At 45.8% G+C, this 15,642-nt stretch overlaps 1 protein-coding gene across 1 annotated transcript in view; it reads left to right on the top strand.

Moving 5' to 3' along the window:
• USP36 (ubiquitin specific peptidase 36) overlaps positions 1 to 15,642 on the top strand; it is a 97,849-nt gene that overhangs the window by 33,234 nt on the left and 48,973 nt on the right. Inside the window, exons 8-11 of the mRNA XM_073588073.1 lie at positions 7,122 to 7,204; positions 8,315 to 8,426; positions 8,530 to 8,670; positions 11,754 to 11,854. Coding sequence (XP_073444174.1) covers positions 7,122 to 7,204; positions 8,315 to 8,426; positions 8,530 to 8,670; positions 11,754 to 11,854 — 437 coding nt within the window. The remainder of the gene's footprint in view (positions 1 to 7,121; positions 7,205 to 8,314; positions 8,427 to 8,529; positions 8,671 to 11,753; positions 11,855 to 15,642) is intronic.

Raw genomic sequence — 15,642 nt, forward strand, 5'->3', positions numbered from 1 at the left:
CTAGCCTACACACGTTTACGAAACACTACAGTGTTTATATCCAGTCCTCAGCGGATGCGAGCCTGGGTAGACTGGTTCTGCAGGCGGCAGTGCCCCTCACTTAGGGACCTGCTAGCACAATATTCGTCCATTGCTTCCCACCCAGGGACTGCTTTGGGACGTCCCATGGTTCTGTGTCCCCCAATGAGGCGACAGAGTAAAGGAGATTTTTGTGTACTCACCGTAAAATCTTTCTCTTAGCCTCTAATTGGGGGACACAGCTCTCACCCTGTTGCCCTTATGGGCCGTTGTTTACGGTTGAGTTCTCATATTGTTCTTTGAGCTTGTACATAGTAGCCTTCTTACAAGCATGGTTATGTTATTTGGTTACGTTCCTCCTAATGCTTTGGCACAAAACTGGAGAAGGCTGATGCCGTCCAGGGGTGTATACTGCAGAGGAGGAGCCAAAGTTAATCTTTTTCAGATTATGCATAGTGTCGCCTCCTAGTGGACAGCAGCATAACACCCATGGTTCTGTGTCCCCCAATTAGAGGCTAAGAGAAAGATTTTACGGTGAGTACACAAAAATCTCCTTTTTTCCTCCAAAAAATGATTTTTAGCCCGCAATTTTTTTTTTCCACAAGGGTAACAAGATAAATTGGACCCCAAAAGTTGTTGTCCAGTTTGTCCTGAGTACGCTGGTACCCCATATGTGGGGGGAACCATTGTTTGGGCACACGTCAGGGCTCGGAAGGGAAGTAGTGACATTTTGAAATGCAGACTTTGATGGAATGGTCTGCAGAGCCCCTGATGTGCCTAAACAGTAGAAACCGCCCACAAGTGACCCCATTTTGGAAACTAGACCCCCCCCCAAGGAACTTATCTAGATGTCTGGTGAGCACTTTGAACCCCCAAGTGCTTCACAGACGTTTATAACGCAGAGCAGTGAAAATAAAAAAATCATTTTTTTTTCCGCAAAAATGTTTTTTTTTTAGCCCCCAATTTTTTATTTTCCCAAGGATAAGAGGAGAAATTAGACCCCCAAAAAACAGGTTGCAATTTGGTGCGCTCGTCCCAGTGTCAAAAGGACGCATGCGCCGCCAAACGCATACCTGCGCACGGCCTGCGTCCCCAGTGCTAAAGATAGGGGACGCAGGACTCATGCAGCGTCATGCGTCCGTAGGCGGAGCTACTGGCGGAGGCGCGGTAGGGGGCGGGGCTTAGCGGCGGCCATTCGCAGCCCGACGCTGCGGCCGTAAACGCTAATGTGAAACTAGCCTAACCTCAACACACCCCTAACCACAACCCTAACTCCAACACACCCCTAACCCTAATTTCAACCCTAATTCCAGCCCTAACCCTAATGGAAAAATAAAAATATTTTCTTTATTCTATTAGTTCTGCCTACCTATGGGGGGTTTATTTACTTTTTATTTCATTTTGATCACTGTGAGAGTTTTATCACAGTGATCAAAATGAATGAATGGAATCTGCAGCGGCGGGCGCACTTCGCATGCGCCCACCATTTTCCAAGATGGCGGCGCCCATGATCCAGGACTGTGGGACACCTGGAGAGACAGCAGCACTCGGCAGGTACCGGGGGGTGATCGGAAGCTGGGGGGGAGCGGAGGGAAGGCGGGGGGAGTAGATGATAGCAGCAGCACATCGCCGCTGTCGTTCAGTGGTGGGGGCCGATCACCCGCGCCAGCCGGTGTGTGGGGGGGGTCAGATAACAGTCTCCAGCCATGTCCGATGCTACTGCAGCATCGGCCATGGCTGGTTAGTAATATTTCATCAATTTTCATTGATGAAATATTACTATCGCTCTGATTGGCTGTTTCACTTTTAGCAGCCAATCAGAGCGATCGTAGCCACATGGGGGCGAAGCCACGCCCCCTGTGGTGAAGTACAAAGCCTCCTGTGTCTGCGGGTCGGGTGACCTTTCATTGACCCCGGTCACCCGACCCACAGGGGGGCTTTAAAGTCATGACACAGCGTATGCGTCATTGGTCGGATTGGCACCAACTTTCATGACGCATACGTTGTCACTGGTCGGGAAGGGGTTAACACCCCCCCCCTCCCATCTTTGTATGGCCCCCATCACAGCAAAAAACAGAACCCACGGTCCCCCATAATAACATGCAGCCTCCTCTACACCAAAGTGGGGGTGGGGTTTCAGCACCCCTACATACCTGAACGAGAACGATGATTCCCTCTAGGTCCATCTTGTGTCTCTGCAGGCATGGAGTGATAAACTTCAAAGTGATAAACAGGAAGTACATGGGAGTGTCCTAGTAAAAATACGGCGTTCCGCAAATAAGGTCTTCACAGTGTACCGCAAAATCAACATACTGGGCAAGCTTCCGTTGTTTTTGCGGCCCTGTTGATTTTCAGTGGGGGCCGTGTCAGTAAGCCATGAAAAATATCGAGTGCCTCATGGCCATACGGCGCTCCTACGATTTTTTGCGGCCCCATAGAAATCTATTGGGGATGCAAAAATGGGTCGCAAAACCACGGCAAGTGTAAAAGAACCCTAAATGTGAAATAGCCTGCTGTATCCCACGTCATTTTGTGGCGGTGATATAAACCTGTCTGCAGACCTAAGGCACACTAAAAAAAAAAAATGTATAATTTTTTAGTTGCAATAAGTATCACACTGTCATTTTGTTGGGTTGAAAGTAAGCTGTAGAGGCCTGATCCAGAGGCCACAAAAAATTCTTCTGTTCCTAGTGTCATCAGTAGGGGACCTGACTGTCAAATTGTTTGTAGCATAACCTCTTTGTCATACAGGCCTCATCCACACTCAAACAATTCTTTTTTCTGTAACTAACACGATACAGCACGCCATATTTTGACTTGGAATTTACTGTCGCTGAAATTCAGCTGTTTCCAGAGGTGGTGCAGAGTTTAAAATCTAATTTTTTGTTGCTAATACTGTGCTCCTACTACACTATCTGAGCAAACCTGACTGTGAAAAAGTGTGGCCGTGGTGGAAGGGGAATTAGGCTTGGTGTTAAAGGTATATTTGGGGTAGGTGGTAATGTTTGTGAAAGCACTAGTGAAGCAACGTCACATCCTATTCAAAGACAGCTGACAACTTCTATTACTGGACAGACTACACCACTACCTTTAGAAGACGCACAGCGGTACACCTTGTTGATGATGCCCAGAAAGAGAATGTACTCGAGTGGATGGCAAGCGCAGCTTCAAGTGGCCTCTCCTCCTCTACCTCAACATCACACCCAGTACAGTCCACAGAGGTGGCACCCAAATTCCCCTTGCTTCCCCCCCACATCCCACCTCTCCAACCGTACAACTGACTGTACGGAACCACAGATGGGTGAGTCTGAAGGGCTGTTCACACATTCTATGCCATGGTCATCAGAAGTTTACTCAAAAGCTTTGCATAGTGAACATTTTTTTAGCTTGGTTTCGAGGAAGGATGAGCCAACTCGTGTATTCTGCCAACGTTGCAAAAAAAAAAAACTTGAGTCGAGGTAAAAAGTGCAATAATTTGACTACTAGATATATGAACCTTCACATGCACAATCGACATGCTTTAGTGTGGGAATCCCACTGTGCAAAAATGTGGACCAGCGGATGTCAAGAACCATCGCCCCATTAATCGCATCTGCTTCTTCCTCCTCTTTTACCGTGCCAACTATTGAGAGGCAGGTCTTCGACCGCAGAAACTCGGGTTCCTTAGGCTATGTACCCACGTATGCAGAAAATTCCTGACTAAAATCCAGACTCCTTCCCAGGAAATGCGCGTTTTTCCCGCATGATTTTTGCACGTTTTTTATGCGTTTTTTTTTTTTTTTCCGGAGCATCCCCAGTCTCATAGAATATAGTTAGAAATGTGGATTTTTCCACGAAATTAATGAGCATGCTGCGTTTTTTAGTGGAAAATAACGCATCAATATGCACAAAACTCTTTAAAATGAATGGGATGCTTCTTGTAAGCGTTTTTTAAGCGTTTTTGCAGGTAAATACTCAAAAAACCGCTTACGTAGCACACACCCTTACCTGCTACAGTCGCGCTGACTGAGAGCCCGCCTTCAGTTGTAACGGAAGTGGACATGCCTGCTGTTTTTGACCGATCTCCAAGAACGAGCACACCACGTTTCTCAATCCACCGTAACCTCTCCGCCTGCACCTCTCTTACGGTCCAGCAGTTTGTCTGGTTCACAGTACTCCGCCCTCTCTCAGCATTGAAGCCAGTCCATGGTTCTGCAGTTGTGGTCACGTAAAGGATTGTTTCCTCCTACACATGACAAAGCTAAGGCTGGTTTCACATTAGCGCTTTTTAAGCGCACGCACGGCCGGGGGTAGCTCCGCCCCCGAGCCGGCTCTCTGCCCGGCGTGCCCGCCCCTTGCTTGTAGCGCCGCCTCCTAGCGGACAGCGGCGCCTGCGATCGGCGCACCCTATCTTTAGCATAGGGTGCGCAGATCGTGCGCAGGCCGTGCGCTAGTTGCGCTTTGACCTGCGCTGCGCACTTTTGACGGTGCGCCGTGTGCGCCAAAATCCGAAAAGTTCGATTTTGGCGCGCACGGCGCACCGTCAAAAGTGCGCAGCGCAGGTCAAAGCGCAACTAGCGCACGCCCTGCGCACGATCTGCGCACCCTATGCTAAAGATAGGGTGCGCCGATCGCAGGCGCCGCTGTCCGCTAGGAGGCGGCGCTACAAGCAAGGGGCGGGCACGCCGGGCAGAGAGCCGGGGCGGAGCTACCCCCGGCCGTGCGTGCGCTTAAAAAGCGCTAATGTGAAACCAACATAAGAGGTTGAACTCCACCACTTCCAATCTGTTGGCCACAGAAATGCTGCCTTTCCGCCTGGTAGATAGACGGTTTCTGAAAGCTGATGGCCGCCGCAGTCTCCCATTACCACTTGCCCAGTCGCCATTACTTTTCTAATAATACTGTGCATGTGCTACACCAGCATGTCGCAAACATCACCCGTTCCTTGACAGAGATTTTTCTGTCTTCCAGGGAGCAATTCACAGACATTTGGATGAGTAAGCATGGCCAAGGAGGGCATTACATCTTGCTGACAGGGAGACTCTGATGGCTGTGGGGACAGGGTGCTGCTCCACAAGTCTTGGAATCCCCAAGGCTTGCAGGACAAACCTCTACATTTAACACTTCCTCCACTGCTTCTGCCTCCTATCTCCTCTAGTGCCTCCACCTGCACCCTCAACCTCTGTCTTAGGCTAGTTTCACACTAGCGCTTTTGAGCGCAGCGACGGCCTGCGCACGGCCGCCGCTAAGCCCCGCCCCCTGCCGCGCCTCCGCCGGTAGCTCCGCCTACTGGCGCATGACGCTGCATGCACCCTGCGTCCCCTATCTTTATCACTGGGGGCGCAGGCCGTCCGCAGTATGCGTTTGGCGGCGCATGCGTCCTTTTGACGGTGCGCCGAGCGCAACCAAAATGCAGCAGGTTGCGTTTGGCGCAGGTCGGCGCACCGTCAAAAGGACGCATGCGCCGCCAAACGCATACTGCGCACGGCCTGCGCCCCCAGTGATAAAGATAGGGGACGCAGGGCGCATGCAGCGTCATGCGCCGGTAGGCGGAGCTACCGGCGGAGGCGCGGCAGGGGGCGGGGCTTAGTGGCGGCCGTCGCTGCGCTCAAAAGCGCTAGTGTGAAACTAGCCTTAACGAGACATGCGTTCCAACAGTACAGAGCGAATCCGCACCACCTCCATACTGTGAAGCCAGGACTTACCGCAATCAGGCAGTATTAAAATTGATTTGCCTTGGAGATCAGTCACACAGCTGAAGAGTTGTGGACAGCTGTCCAGGCTGAGTTTTATCAATGGCTGTCTCTGCTGAACCTGCATCCAAGGAAGTCCATGTCCGATAACGATGTGAACCTGGTGGCGGCACTAGGGCGAAGCAAGCTTGCTCATGTGCCTTGCATGGCTAACATCCTCAACCTGGTGGTACAGCATTTTCTCTTCCACTATCCTGGCCTGGGTGAGCTGCTCCAGAAAGCACGTAAGCGTTGAGCTCATTTCCACCATTTGCAACCCTCTGGTCATTGACTTGCATCAATACAAAGGACTTTGTCCATGCCGGTTAACAGGTAGATATGCGATGTCCCAACACTGTGGAATTTCACTCTGCACATGTTGCAGCGACTGTGGCAGCATCAACGAGCCCTGATGCAGTATGTCATGTCATATAGCCTGGGCCACCGCAGTCTAGATGTGGCGCATATCACGTTTACAGAGTGGGCACAGATTAAGGACTTCTGCATCTACTGCACAGTTTAATAATAATTTTTGGAAATGTGAACACTCCTGGTTGGATCTCATTCATGCGTGGTGCCTATAGCAGTAGGCCTCCGAGACCATCAGGCCTCCACTTCCTTGGACTCAACTACCCTTGTTACTATCCTTAAATTTTTCTGACAATGGTAGTCTACAAAACTGATGATTGTGCCACCTGAGTGTGACTCAGCATGAAAGCAGGTAGAGATGTTGCATGTGGTATCAGGGCTCCCAGCAAAGAAGGCCTTCACCGATCTCTCACTCACCTAGTCTTACTGTGACGTTCATTGGAAAGCTGTAAATGCTGTCCCAAACTCTGATACCTCATGCCTGGCTGACTGCTGCAGTTTCATGCTGCAGTTTGTACTCTGGGTGAAATGAGGCCAATTTTCTGGCGTCTGTCCCTCATTTGATGTGTTTTGGCAGCATTTGGAGCCATTATAAGGTGTTGTGCATGCGTATGTTTTTGCCTCCCATTGAGATGAATGTCGTTCGATTATGTTCGGCAAATATTCGACTAATCGGCGAATATTGCAAATTCGGTGATCGTGATCCGAAACGAACATTGAAATATTCGCTCATCTCTAATCATTAGTAGTTGGATTTTAAGATCTTGAGGGACATAAGCTAAATGCACGAGAACTGTTTCAAATCGCACAAAAAAAAGACATTAATTCCGTGTGTATGGACCACAGTGACAACTATGGGGCATCTTCTGTTTTAAACTTGAGACAGTAATAATCAATCTCCTCCATTCTGTGCAGTTGTACACAAGATGTTTCATACGTCTATTGAATTTGGTATTTTGTAATTGTTCTTATTGTGAGATGTTTTTCTTTATTGTTTTTTTTTTTTTTTTCTTTTCTTTGCAGCACTCTGCCAACATAATTCGTGCCCTGGAGCTGTTTGTAAGATCGGATGTTTTAAGTGGAGAGAATGCCTACATGTGTGCAAAGTAAGAGATCTATAAATGGTTGGCTTCATTAGCAACATCCCTATAAAAGTAAACCTTTTGTGTAGTCCTTTGCAGTCAGGAATAATTTGAACTTGTTGACTAAATGCATTGCACATTATAAATCAACGAAAAGAGAATATGTAAATAGAATACATTTTTTAAAATTATAAACTTATATCAGCCGGAAATATCAAAGTAAAACTGTCATATTTTTTGCATTGCCCAGATGCTCAGGAATACTAGTTTGCAACTGGGTTGTGTGAACGCTCTGTTACTTTAGTGATCCATGATTGGGCTCCCACGCTGTGCCTCTTCAGTCTGAATCAATAAAGTATGACACATTTGTATCATTGGTCAACTTCCCCTGAACTTTATGAGAAGGGGAAGAGACAAGGGTGTTTATCAGATTTTAAGAGGTGATTGTTTTCAGAGTAGTAGCGAGGAGAGTCATAAGATTTGTTATTTTTTTGTGTTTGAAATGGGGGGATTTTGATAAAAATAAAAAGCTGAAATATATTTGGCTTTAATATATGGTTTTCTGCTGATACATTCCCTTTATGGGTAACCTGACAGCAGATACATGCTGCCTGAATCACGGTAGCATACATTAGATACTAACTATGTGACTTCAGCCGTGCACATTTGATTCTGCAACGCTTCTTCATTTCTGAGGAAGACCTACTATAAAAAGCCAGCCAGAGACCAAATCATACAGTGACTACTCAAACAAGCAGGTCCTTGGTGTCTTCTCCCCTTGAAAGATGGGGCTTTCCCTGTGTGCGTCTATAGAGCGAGACCTGTCAGTCATTAGGTAAATGGGTGGATCGCCGGTGGCCTCTGGCCACCCATTACCAGTCACCGATGCATCTCGGTCCCCGGCGCCTTTTAAAGTGTGTTTTTCTCTGAAACCCAGCAGTGTTTCGGAGTCAAACATACCCTGCTGAAATCATGGCGCCAACGTCTGATAAATGCTGTCTGTCGATCGGGCAGCATGTATTTTCTGCCAGGTTCCCTTTTTATCGGGTTTTGCACATCAATTGCATACTTAAAATCAGTCATTTTTGTTCATTTTGATATGGCTTATTAAGATCTTTTTTTATTCTTTGCAAGATGTAAGAAGAAAGTTCCTGCTACCAAGAGATTCAGCGTGCATCGAGCCTCAAATGTCCTCACGCTGTCGCTTAAAAGATTTGCTAACTTCAGTGGTGGCAAAATTACCAAGGTGAGAAACTAAAATGTACTTGTATTTTAGAATAATGTTGAATTCAAATGACAATAAGCATCTTTTGGCTGTGCATTAATTATTGCCTTATGTCATTTTGTAGGATGTTGGATACCCAGAATTTTTGAATATCCGTCCATACATGTCGCAGACTAATGGTGACCCTGTAATGTATGCCCTCTATGCTGTTCTTGTACATTCTGGGTACAGTTGCCACGCTGGACATTACTATTGTTATGTAAAGGTAATTATTTCTGCAAAATGTTATTTGTACGAGGCAATCAACTATTGTGATTAAAACCTTCAGGGACTTCAGGATCCCATTAGCTGTTCACTTATGCAGCTGTATATCTGCTTTTTAAAATTTCTTGCAACCTACAAGCCTTCACTTACATTTCACCTCTGTAATGCTCAAATCTACTTGGCCCTCCACACTAGCCACAATTCTGCCCCAATACAGCTACCCTTTCTCAATTAACACTCAAACCAACCCCCTCTTTGTACTTCTTTTAGTTGGCCTTTTGCCAGCTTTGCTGTTGTGTCCTACAGGAACTCTGACTTCTTTTCCTACCATAGTTGGAACTTAATGCTTCAGGACTGCATGTACAAGTGGCATGTAAAAGTTTGGGCACCCCTGGTCAGAATTAGGCTGGTTTCACATTAGCGCTTTTTAAGCGCACGCACGGCCGGGGTAGCTCCGCCCCCGAGCCGGCTATCTGCCCGGCGTGCCCGCCCCTTGCTTGTAGCGCCGCCTCCTAGCGGACAGCGGCGCCTGCGATCGGCGCACCCTATCTTTAGCATAGGGTGCGCAGGCCGTGCGCTAGTTGCGCTTTGACCTGCGCTGCGCACTTTTGACGGTGCGCCTTGCGCGCCAAAATCTGAAAAGTTCGATTTCTCCAGACTCTGGAGTTGTGATACATTTTTCTACTGTTCAGAGACACCTGCACAAATATGGCCTTTATGGAAGAGACATAAGAAAACCTCTCCTGCGTCCTCACCATAAATGTCAGCATCAGAAGTATGCAAAAGAACATCTAAATAAGCCTTATGCATCTTGGAAAGAAGTCCTGTGGATCGATAAGTTTAAAATAGAACTCTTTGGCCACAATGATCAAAGGTAAGCATGGTGAAAAAGGGCACAGAATTTCAGGAAAAGAACATATTGCCAAACATTAAGCATGGGGGTGGATCAATCATGCTTTGGGGTTGTATTACAGCCAATGGCACGGGGAACAAATTTTTGAAGCAAACATAACACCATCTGTAAAAAAGCTGAAGTTGAAAGAGGATGGCTTCTACAAATGGATAATGATCCTTAAGGCCTGTTTCACACTTCCGTTTTTTGACGTCAGTCAAAATCCGCCAATTTAAAAAAAAAAAAAAAAAAAACGGATCCGCCAAAAAAGGGGCGGATCCGTTTTTTTCCCCCATAGACTTAAATTAGCGGCGGATGTTGACTGACGGTCATCCATCCCACCCGTTTTTTGACGGATCCGTCAAAATTTTAGCGTCTCCAGCGCGGATGAGACTGACTCTGCAACGTTTTTTCCGAGCGACGGTCTGCTAATTTATATTGCGCATGCCCTGCAGATTCGCTGTAGCAGGGCTTTTAACCCCTGAGTAGCGTTCCGGAACAGCCGTGCAAACAAAAAAAAAAAAATTCTTCTCCCCTCCTCTCTTCTCCCCTCCTCTCTTCTCCCCTCCTCTCTTCTCCCCTCCTCTCTTCTCCCCTCCTCTCTTCTCCCCTCCTCTCTTCTCCCCTCCTCTCTTCTCCCCTCCTCTCTTCTCCCCTCCTCTCTTCTCCCCTCCTCTCTTCTCCCCTCCTCTCTTCTCCCCTCCTCTCTTCTCCCCTCCTCTCTTCTCCCCTCCTCTCTTCTCCCCTCCTCTCTTCTCCCCTCCTCTCTTCTCCCCTCCTCTCTTCTCCCCTCCTCTCTTCTCCCCTCCTCTCTTCTCCCCTCCTCTCTTCTCCCCTCCTCTCTTCTCCCCTCCTCTCTTCTCCCCTCCTCTCTTCTCCCCTCCTCTCTTCTCCCCTCCTCTCTTCTCCCCTCCTCTCTTCTCCCCTCCTCTCTTCTCCCCTCCTCTCTTCTCCCCTCCTCTCTTCTCCCCTCCTCTCTTCTCCCCTCCTCTCTTCTCCCCTCCTCTCTTCTCCCCTCCTCTCTTCAAAATCCACCATAGACTACCTCAAAAGGCGCAAGCCGAAGGTTTTACAATGAACCCTCAGTCCCCTGATCTGAACTTTGCATTGGCCCACTTTCCGTTTTGTAATTTTTAAAATGTAAATATATGTATGTATGTTTTTTTCCTAAAATGCAAAGGAAATGTGTCATCTTTAACTTTAGCCCTTTTAGAGATCATTTAATCTTCAACTTGGTTAACTGTTCACATCACAATAACAGTAATTTTTGACCAGGGGTGCCCAAACTTCTATATGTCACTGTAGCTCTGCGCCCATCTGCTATGTGTACAAATGCAAGAGAGCACAGGGGGAGTTTTTCTATTTGTAATTTTTATTTGTGTCCAGCATAACAGTATGCATCTTAAAGAGAACCTTCCAGCGTGATTTTGTAATGTAAAGACAGCTGTAGTACAGATTAAATTGATATCTTTGAAGAAATCCGCTTTGTTGTTCTTCTTTGATCACCATTTAAAGTTTTCTATTTCTTAGATTTCGGAGCACAGGGGCCGGACGGTACACTGGGTCTTCTCCTCCCTGTCTTTGATTCCCTGGCCCTTAAGTCTGCCTCCGGTCTGTAAATGACAGGTCAGGGCTGGGATTTCATACAGAAGAGGCAGATCATTCACAGACTGGAGGCAGGTGGAGTGACTGGGGAATCACAGGCAGGGAGGATATGTCCCTGTGTACAGCCTTCCTCCGCCCCTGTCCCCCAAAATTTAATTAGCAGAAAGCTTCAAATGGTGATTAAGAAGAACAAAGCAAATTTCTTCACAAAAAAGGAATCAATATAATCAGTATTATAACAATGTTTTTACATTACATAATCCTACTGACAGGCTCTCTTTAAGGTCACTGCAACTCAGGATTGAATGGCAAAACAGACCAAAATTTCTAGAATATTTGAAGTAATTGAAAAAATAGCTTTGGTACATTTTAACAGTTTGCGTTCGATGAGGCTACATCAGAACACTGGGCAATACTAAAATGACGTTTGCGCAATACAGTATCCATTCCATACAGAGATGTGCTAAATCTTCTACTGAAAAAAGTGATTACGCCCACTGAGAAATCAGTTGCTATAATGCACTTACCACCATTTTATATACATCACCTTTTGAGTATTTTAATATTTGTTACTATTTCTTTTGCAGGCAAGTAATGGACAGTGGTATCAAATGAACGATTCACTCGTTCATGCCAGTAACATCAAGGTTGTGCTAAATCAGCAGGCTTATGTTCTCTTTTATTTGAGGTATGTGTCTATTTTGCTTTTTTTTTTCCCCTCAAACATCTTTTGAAGTTAAGAAGGAATACGTTTTCACAGATTACCGTATATACTCGCGTATAAGCCGAGATTTTCAGCCAATTTTTTGGGGGCAGAAAGTCCCCCTCTCGGCTTATCCTCGAGTCATATACCGGGGGTCAGCGGGGGTGTCAGAGATCATACTTGCCCCCTCCTGGCGCGGTCTCTGCAGCCCCCCTGCTTGTCCCACAGTCTCCGGCACCTGCCTTCAGCGGTCACGTGGTACCGCTCATTAAAGACATGAATATGCGCATATTCATGTCTTTAATGAGCGGTATCACGTGACCGCTGAAAGCAGGCGTGGGAGAAAGGGGCTGCAGAGACCGCGCCAGGAGGAGGTAAGTATAATGATATTCACCTGTCCCCGTTCCCACGCTACTCACCGCTGTCTGTCGCGTCCTCTGCCTGTGATGATCAGGTCAGAGGGCGCGGTGATGTTGTTAGTTCACGCCACGCCCTCTGCTGCCTGAACGTCACTAAGGGATGACGTGGCAGACAGCGGTGAGCAGCGAGGGAGCGTGGACAGGTGAATATCTCAGGTGCCAGGTCCTGAGCCAGCAGCGATGGACAGGTGAGTATGTCATTTTTATTTTTTATTTATTTTTATTTTTTTTATATGCAGCAGCATATGGGGCCTATTCTGTGGAGCATCTTATGGGGCAGCATATTCTATGGAGCATCTTATGGGGCCATTATTAACCTTTATGGAGCATTATATGGGGCGTATTTAGTATGGAGCATCTTATGGGGCCATCATGAACTGTATGGATCATTATATGGGGCTCCTAATTCAATATGGATATTCAAAAACATTTAACCTACTGATGTCTTAATTGTACTTTTTATTGGCCTCTATTTTTATTTTTCAAATTTACCAGTAGCTGCTGCATTTTCCACCCTAGGCTTATACGCGGGTCAATAAGTTTTTCCAATTTTTTGTGGCAAAATTAGGGGGTCGGCTTATACACGAGTATATACAGTAACTATTTACTTTAAAACAAAATTGCAGTGAAGAAAAATGATAGAAAAACATGTCAGGTATTGCCTTTATGCACTCTCCAACTTTATTCTTTTCTTTCTTTTTCACTTTTGTTTGTAATCCTCTGGCCATATATGTTCCATAATTGTTTGACCCAGTGAGCACATTTTGAGTTTGACACAGTAATCATAGTTTGAATATGTCTATCCTGATTCCACCACTTAAATGACCCATGCTGTAATCAAAGGGGAAGTTCTGGCAGCCTTCTATTTTCACTTCAGTGTTTTTGTATCTGTGCTCAGTATGTATATACTGTATTTTCCGGCGTATAAGGCAATTGGGCGTATAAGGCGACACCCAACTTTTCCAGTTAAAATATAAAATTTTCTTAAGTCGGGGGTTGTATTACGCCGGGTATTGTCTTAAGGTCCCGTTACAATTATCGATGCCCCAGCGATCCCGACAGCAATCCGACCAGTTCAGGATCGCTGGTGCATCGCTAAATAGTCGTTAAACAGGCAGATCTTACCAGCGATGCAGCAGCGGTCGGCGGTCGTTACTTACCTGTCAGACGGCAGCTCTGCTGAACGACTTCCGCCCGCATCCATGGAGTCGCTCGTCAGCGCCAGCAGGAAGCAGACGACGAGAAATGGACCAGGACGATCTTGTGCGATCAACGATGGCCAGCAGGGGGGCCGGTCGGAGGTGGGTGTCACATGTAGCGAGATCTTTAGCGATAGCGCTGTTGCCAGGGCTGTGGAGTCGGTAAGCCACAGTTGCGACTCCGACTCCTGGATTTTATCAGGCTCCGATTCCGACTCCGACTCCGACTCCTTCATAAATGGCCAATTCATAACAACAAATTTACTGTTGTAAAATATTAAACATCGTGCTTATTTAGTTTCTCACCATCATATAAGTAATCAGACCACTTAGAGCAAAAACTACATTTATTAGAATACAATTAGAATATAGCAAATAACTTTTATAAACTTTTCTAAACTGTAAGTAAATATGCAATAAACACTTTTATGCATTTAAGAAGAAGAAATCTATAAATTTGTCCTCAGAAAAAGTATTGCCTCTGTCAGATCCTCCTTCATGGATGCCCTCAAATCTGATCTAATTATTTTGAGAGCAGAGAACAACCTCTCTACACTAACTTGTGTTGGTGGCAAAGCAGTAACCACTCGGGCAACATCTCTGACAATGTCAGGATACAGAGGAATCGCTTGTTGCACTGTTATTTTTGATGAACGGTCAAATTTCTCAATTTCTTTTAGTGCACATGAAAAATTCTGCTGAAATGTACTGGCTGTGTTCCTTGATGGGGATGACTCTTCTATGCGGGAACGCTTTGCACGGTCCTTGTGATCCAAATATTTTTAGAAATTAAATTCTTCATCAGTTGATGATGAGGGTGAAGATGTGGCAGGACGACCAAATTCTTCTTGTTCCTCCTGACTGTTCTGCAACCCTTTCATCCTTACTGCTATTTCAAACAGAGCTTCTTTTCCTTTACTTAGCTGTTGATCATCTAGAAGAATCCGATGCATTGGGTCTACATAAACAGCTGCCAAAAGAATGTTATTTTGTAATAGTAGCTCCTCTCTCTGTTTCATTGATGTAGCAATGCCACTTGCAATTAACCCTCCTCTTTGGGACAGGCGAAACATCAGGTTCTTCCACTCCTTTAAGAAAATACCTGGAGTTAAGTCCTCTGCTTGTAATTTTTTAGTCACTGTAAATGGGTGCTCTAGCAATTTTTCCAGCTCAGTCACCTGATTCCACTGACTTTCATTTAGCGTCAGTTGAGGGTTAGCCATGTCTACAAGAAAGGTTTTCAGTTCAACCAAGCGCTGAATCATTAAGTAAGTACTGCCCCATCGTGTGGCTTGATCAATAATTGTCCCTTTTCCAGCACGTCTCTTCAAAATTGAGTCAACTTTAGGGGTTCTGGCAACAGTAGCCAATTTTCTCACCTTGCCAATCAGTGCAGCAGCATGTCCTTCTTGCAGACTGTCTCTTATAGCCAGCTGTAGCGTATGCACAACACAGCGCATGTGATGAATGAAAGAACATATTGACACAGTTTCAACAAGATCATCTAAACTATCATGTTGCTGTTCATCTGAAGCAACTTCAGTTTGCTCCTCAGTTACAATACTGTGTTCCTCTAGTTCAAACATTTCTGTGTCTGTGGACCCAGAATGTTCTTCTAGCTGCTGGTCACCATCATTACTCTCATTCATTAGCTTAATAGTACTTATCATATTTGAAGCATTGTCAGTTACAACAGAAAGAACTTGCTCTTTTTTAAGTTCATAGTCTTGCAGAATCTTTTCCACCAAGACCTGGAGAAACTCACTGGTGTGATGAGCTTTGGTGTCTTTTACTGCCAATGTCTTGGTTACTATTTCATTTTTGTCACAAACAAATCGGACATTGATGGCAAAATAGTTCACTCTGTGACGTGTGCAGGCATCCATTTTAAGAAACAGAAAGCATCCCTTGAGAGTTTTTTTTAAGTTCTTCCTTTTGTTTAAAAGCTTCTTCGATTACTAATTTTCTAATACTCTCTCTCTCTCCAGAGAAACACCAAGCTTGCGGGCCATTTCCCCATTCAGACACATAAAAGCTGGTCGTGAAAATAATGAAATGGGCACACTATCCTTTACAACAAGCTCTATGATCTGTTTTTTAAATGTATCTACTGTCATTGTCACAGTAACTTTGTCACTGACAAAATATCTTGCAA

The sequence above is a fragment of the Dendrobates tinctorius genome, unplaced genomic scaffold (genome assembly GCF_039654945.1).
Source record: "Dendrobates tinctorius isolate UK_male_01 unplaced genomic scaffold, ASM3965494v1 ptg000103l, whole genome shotgun sequence".
Classification (NCBI taxonomy): Eukaryota; Metazoa; Chordata; class Amphibia; order Anura; family Dendrobatidae; genus Dendrobates; species Dendrobates tinctorius.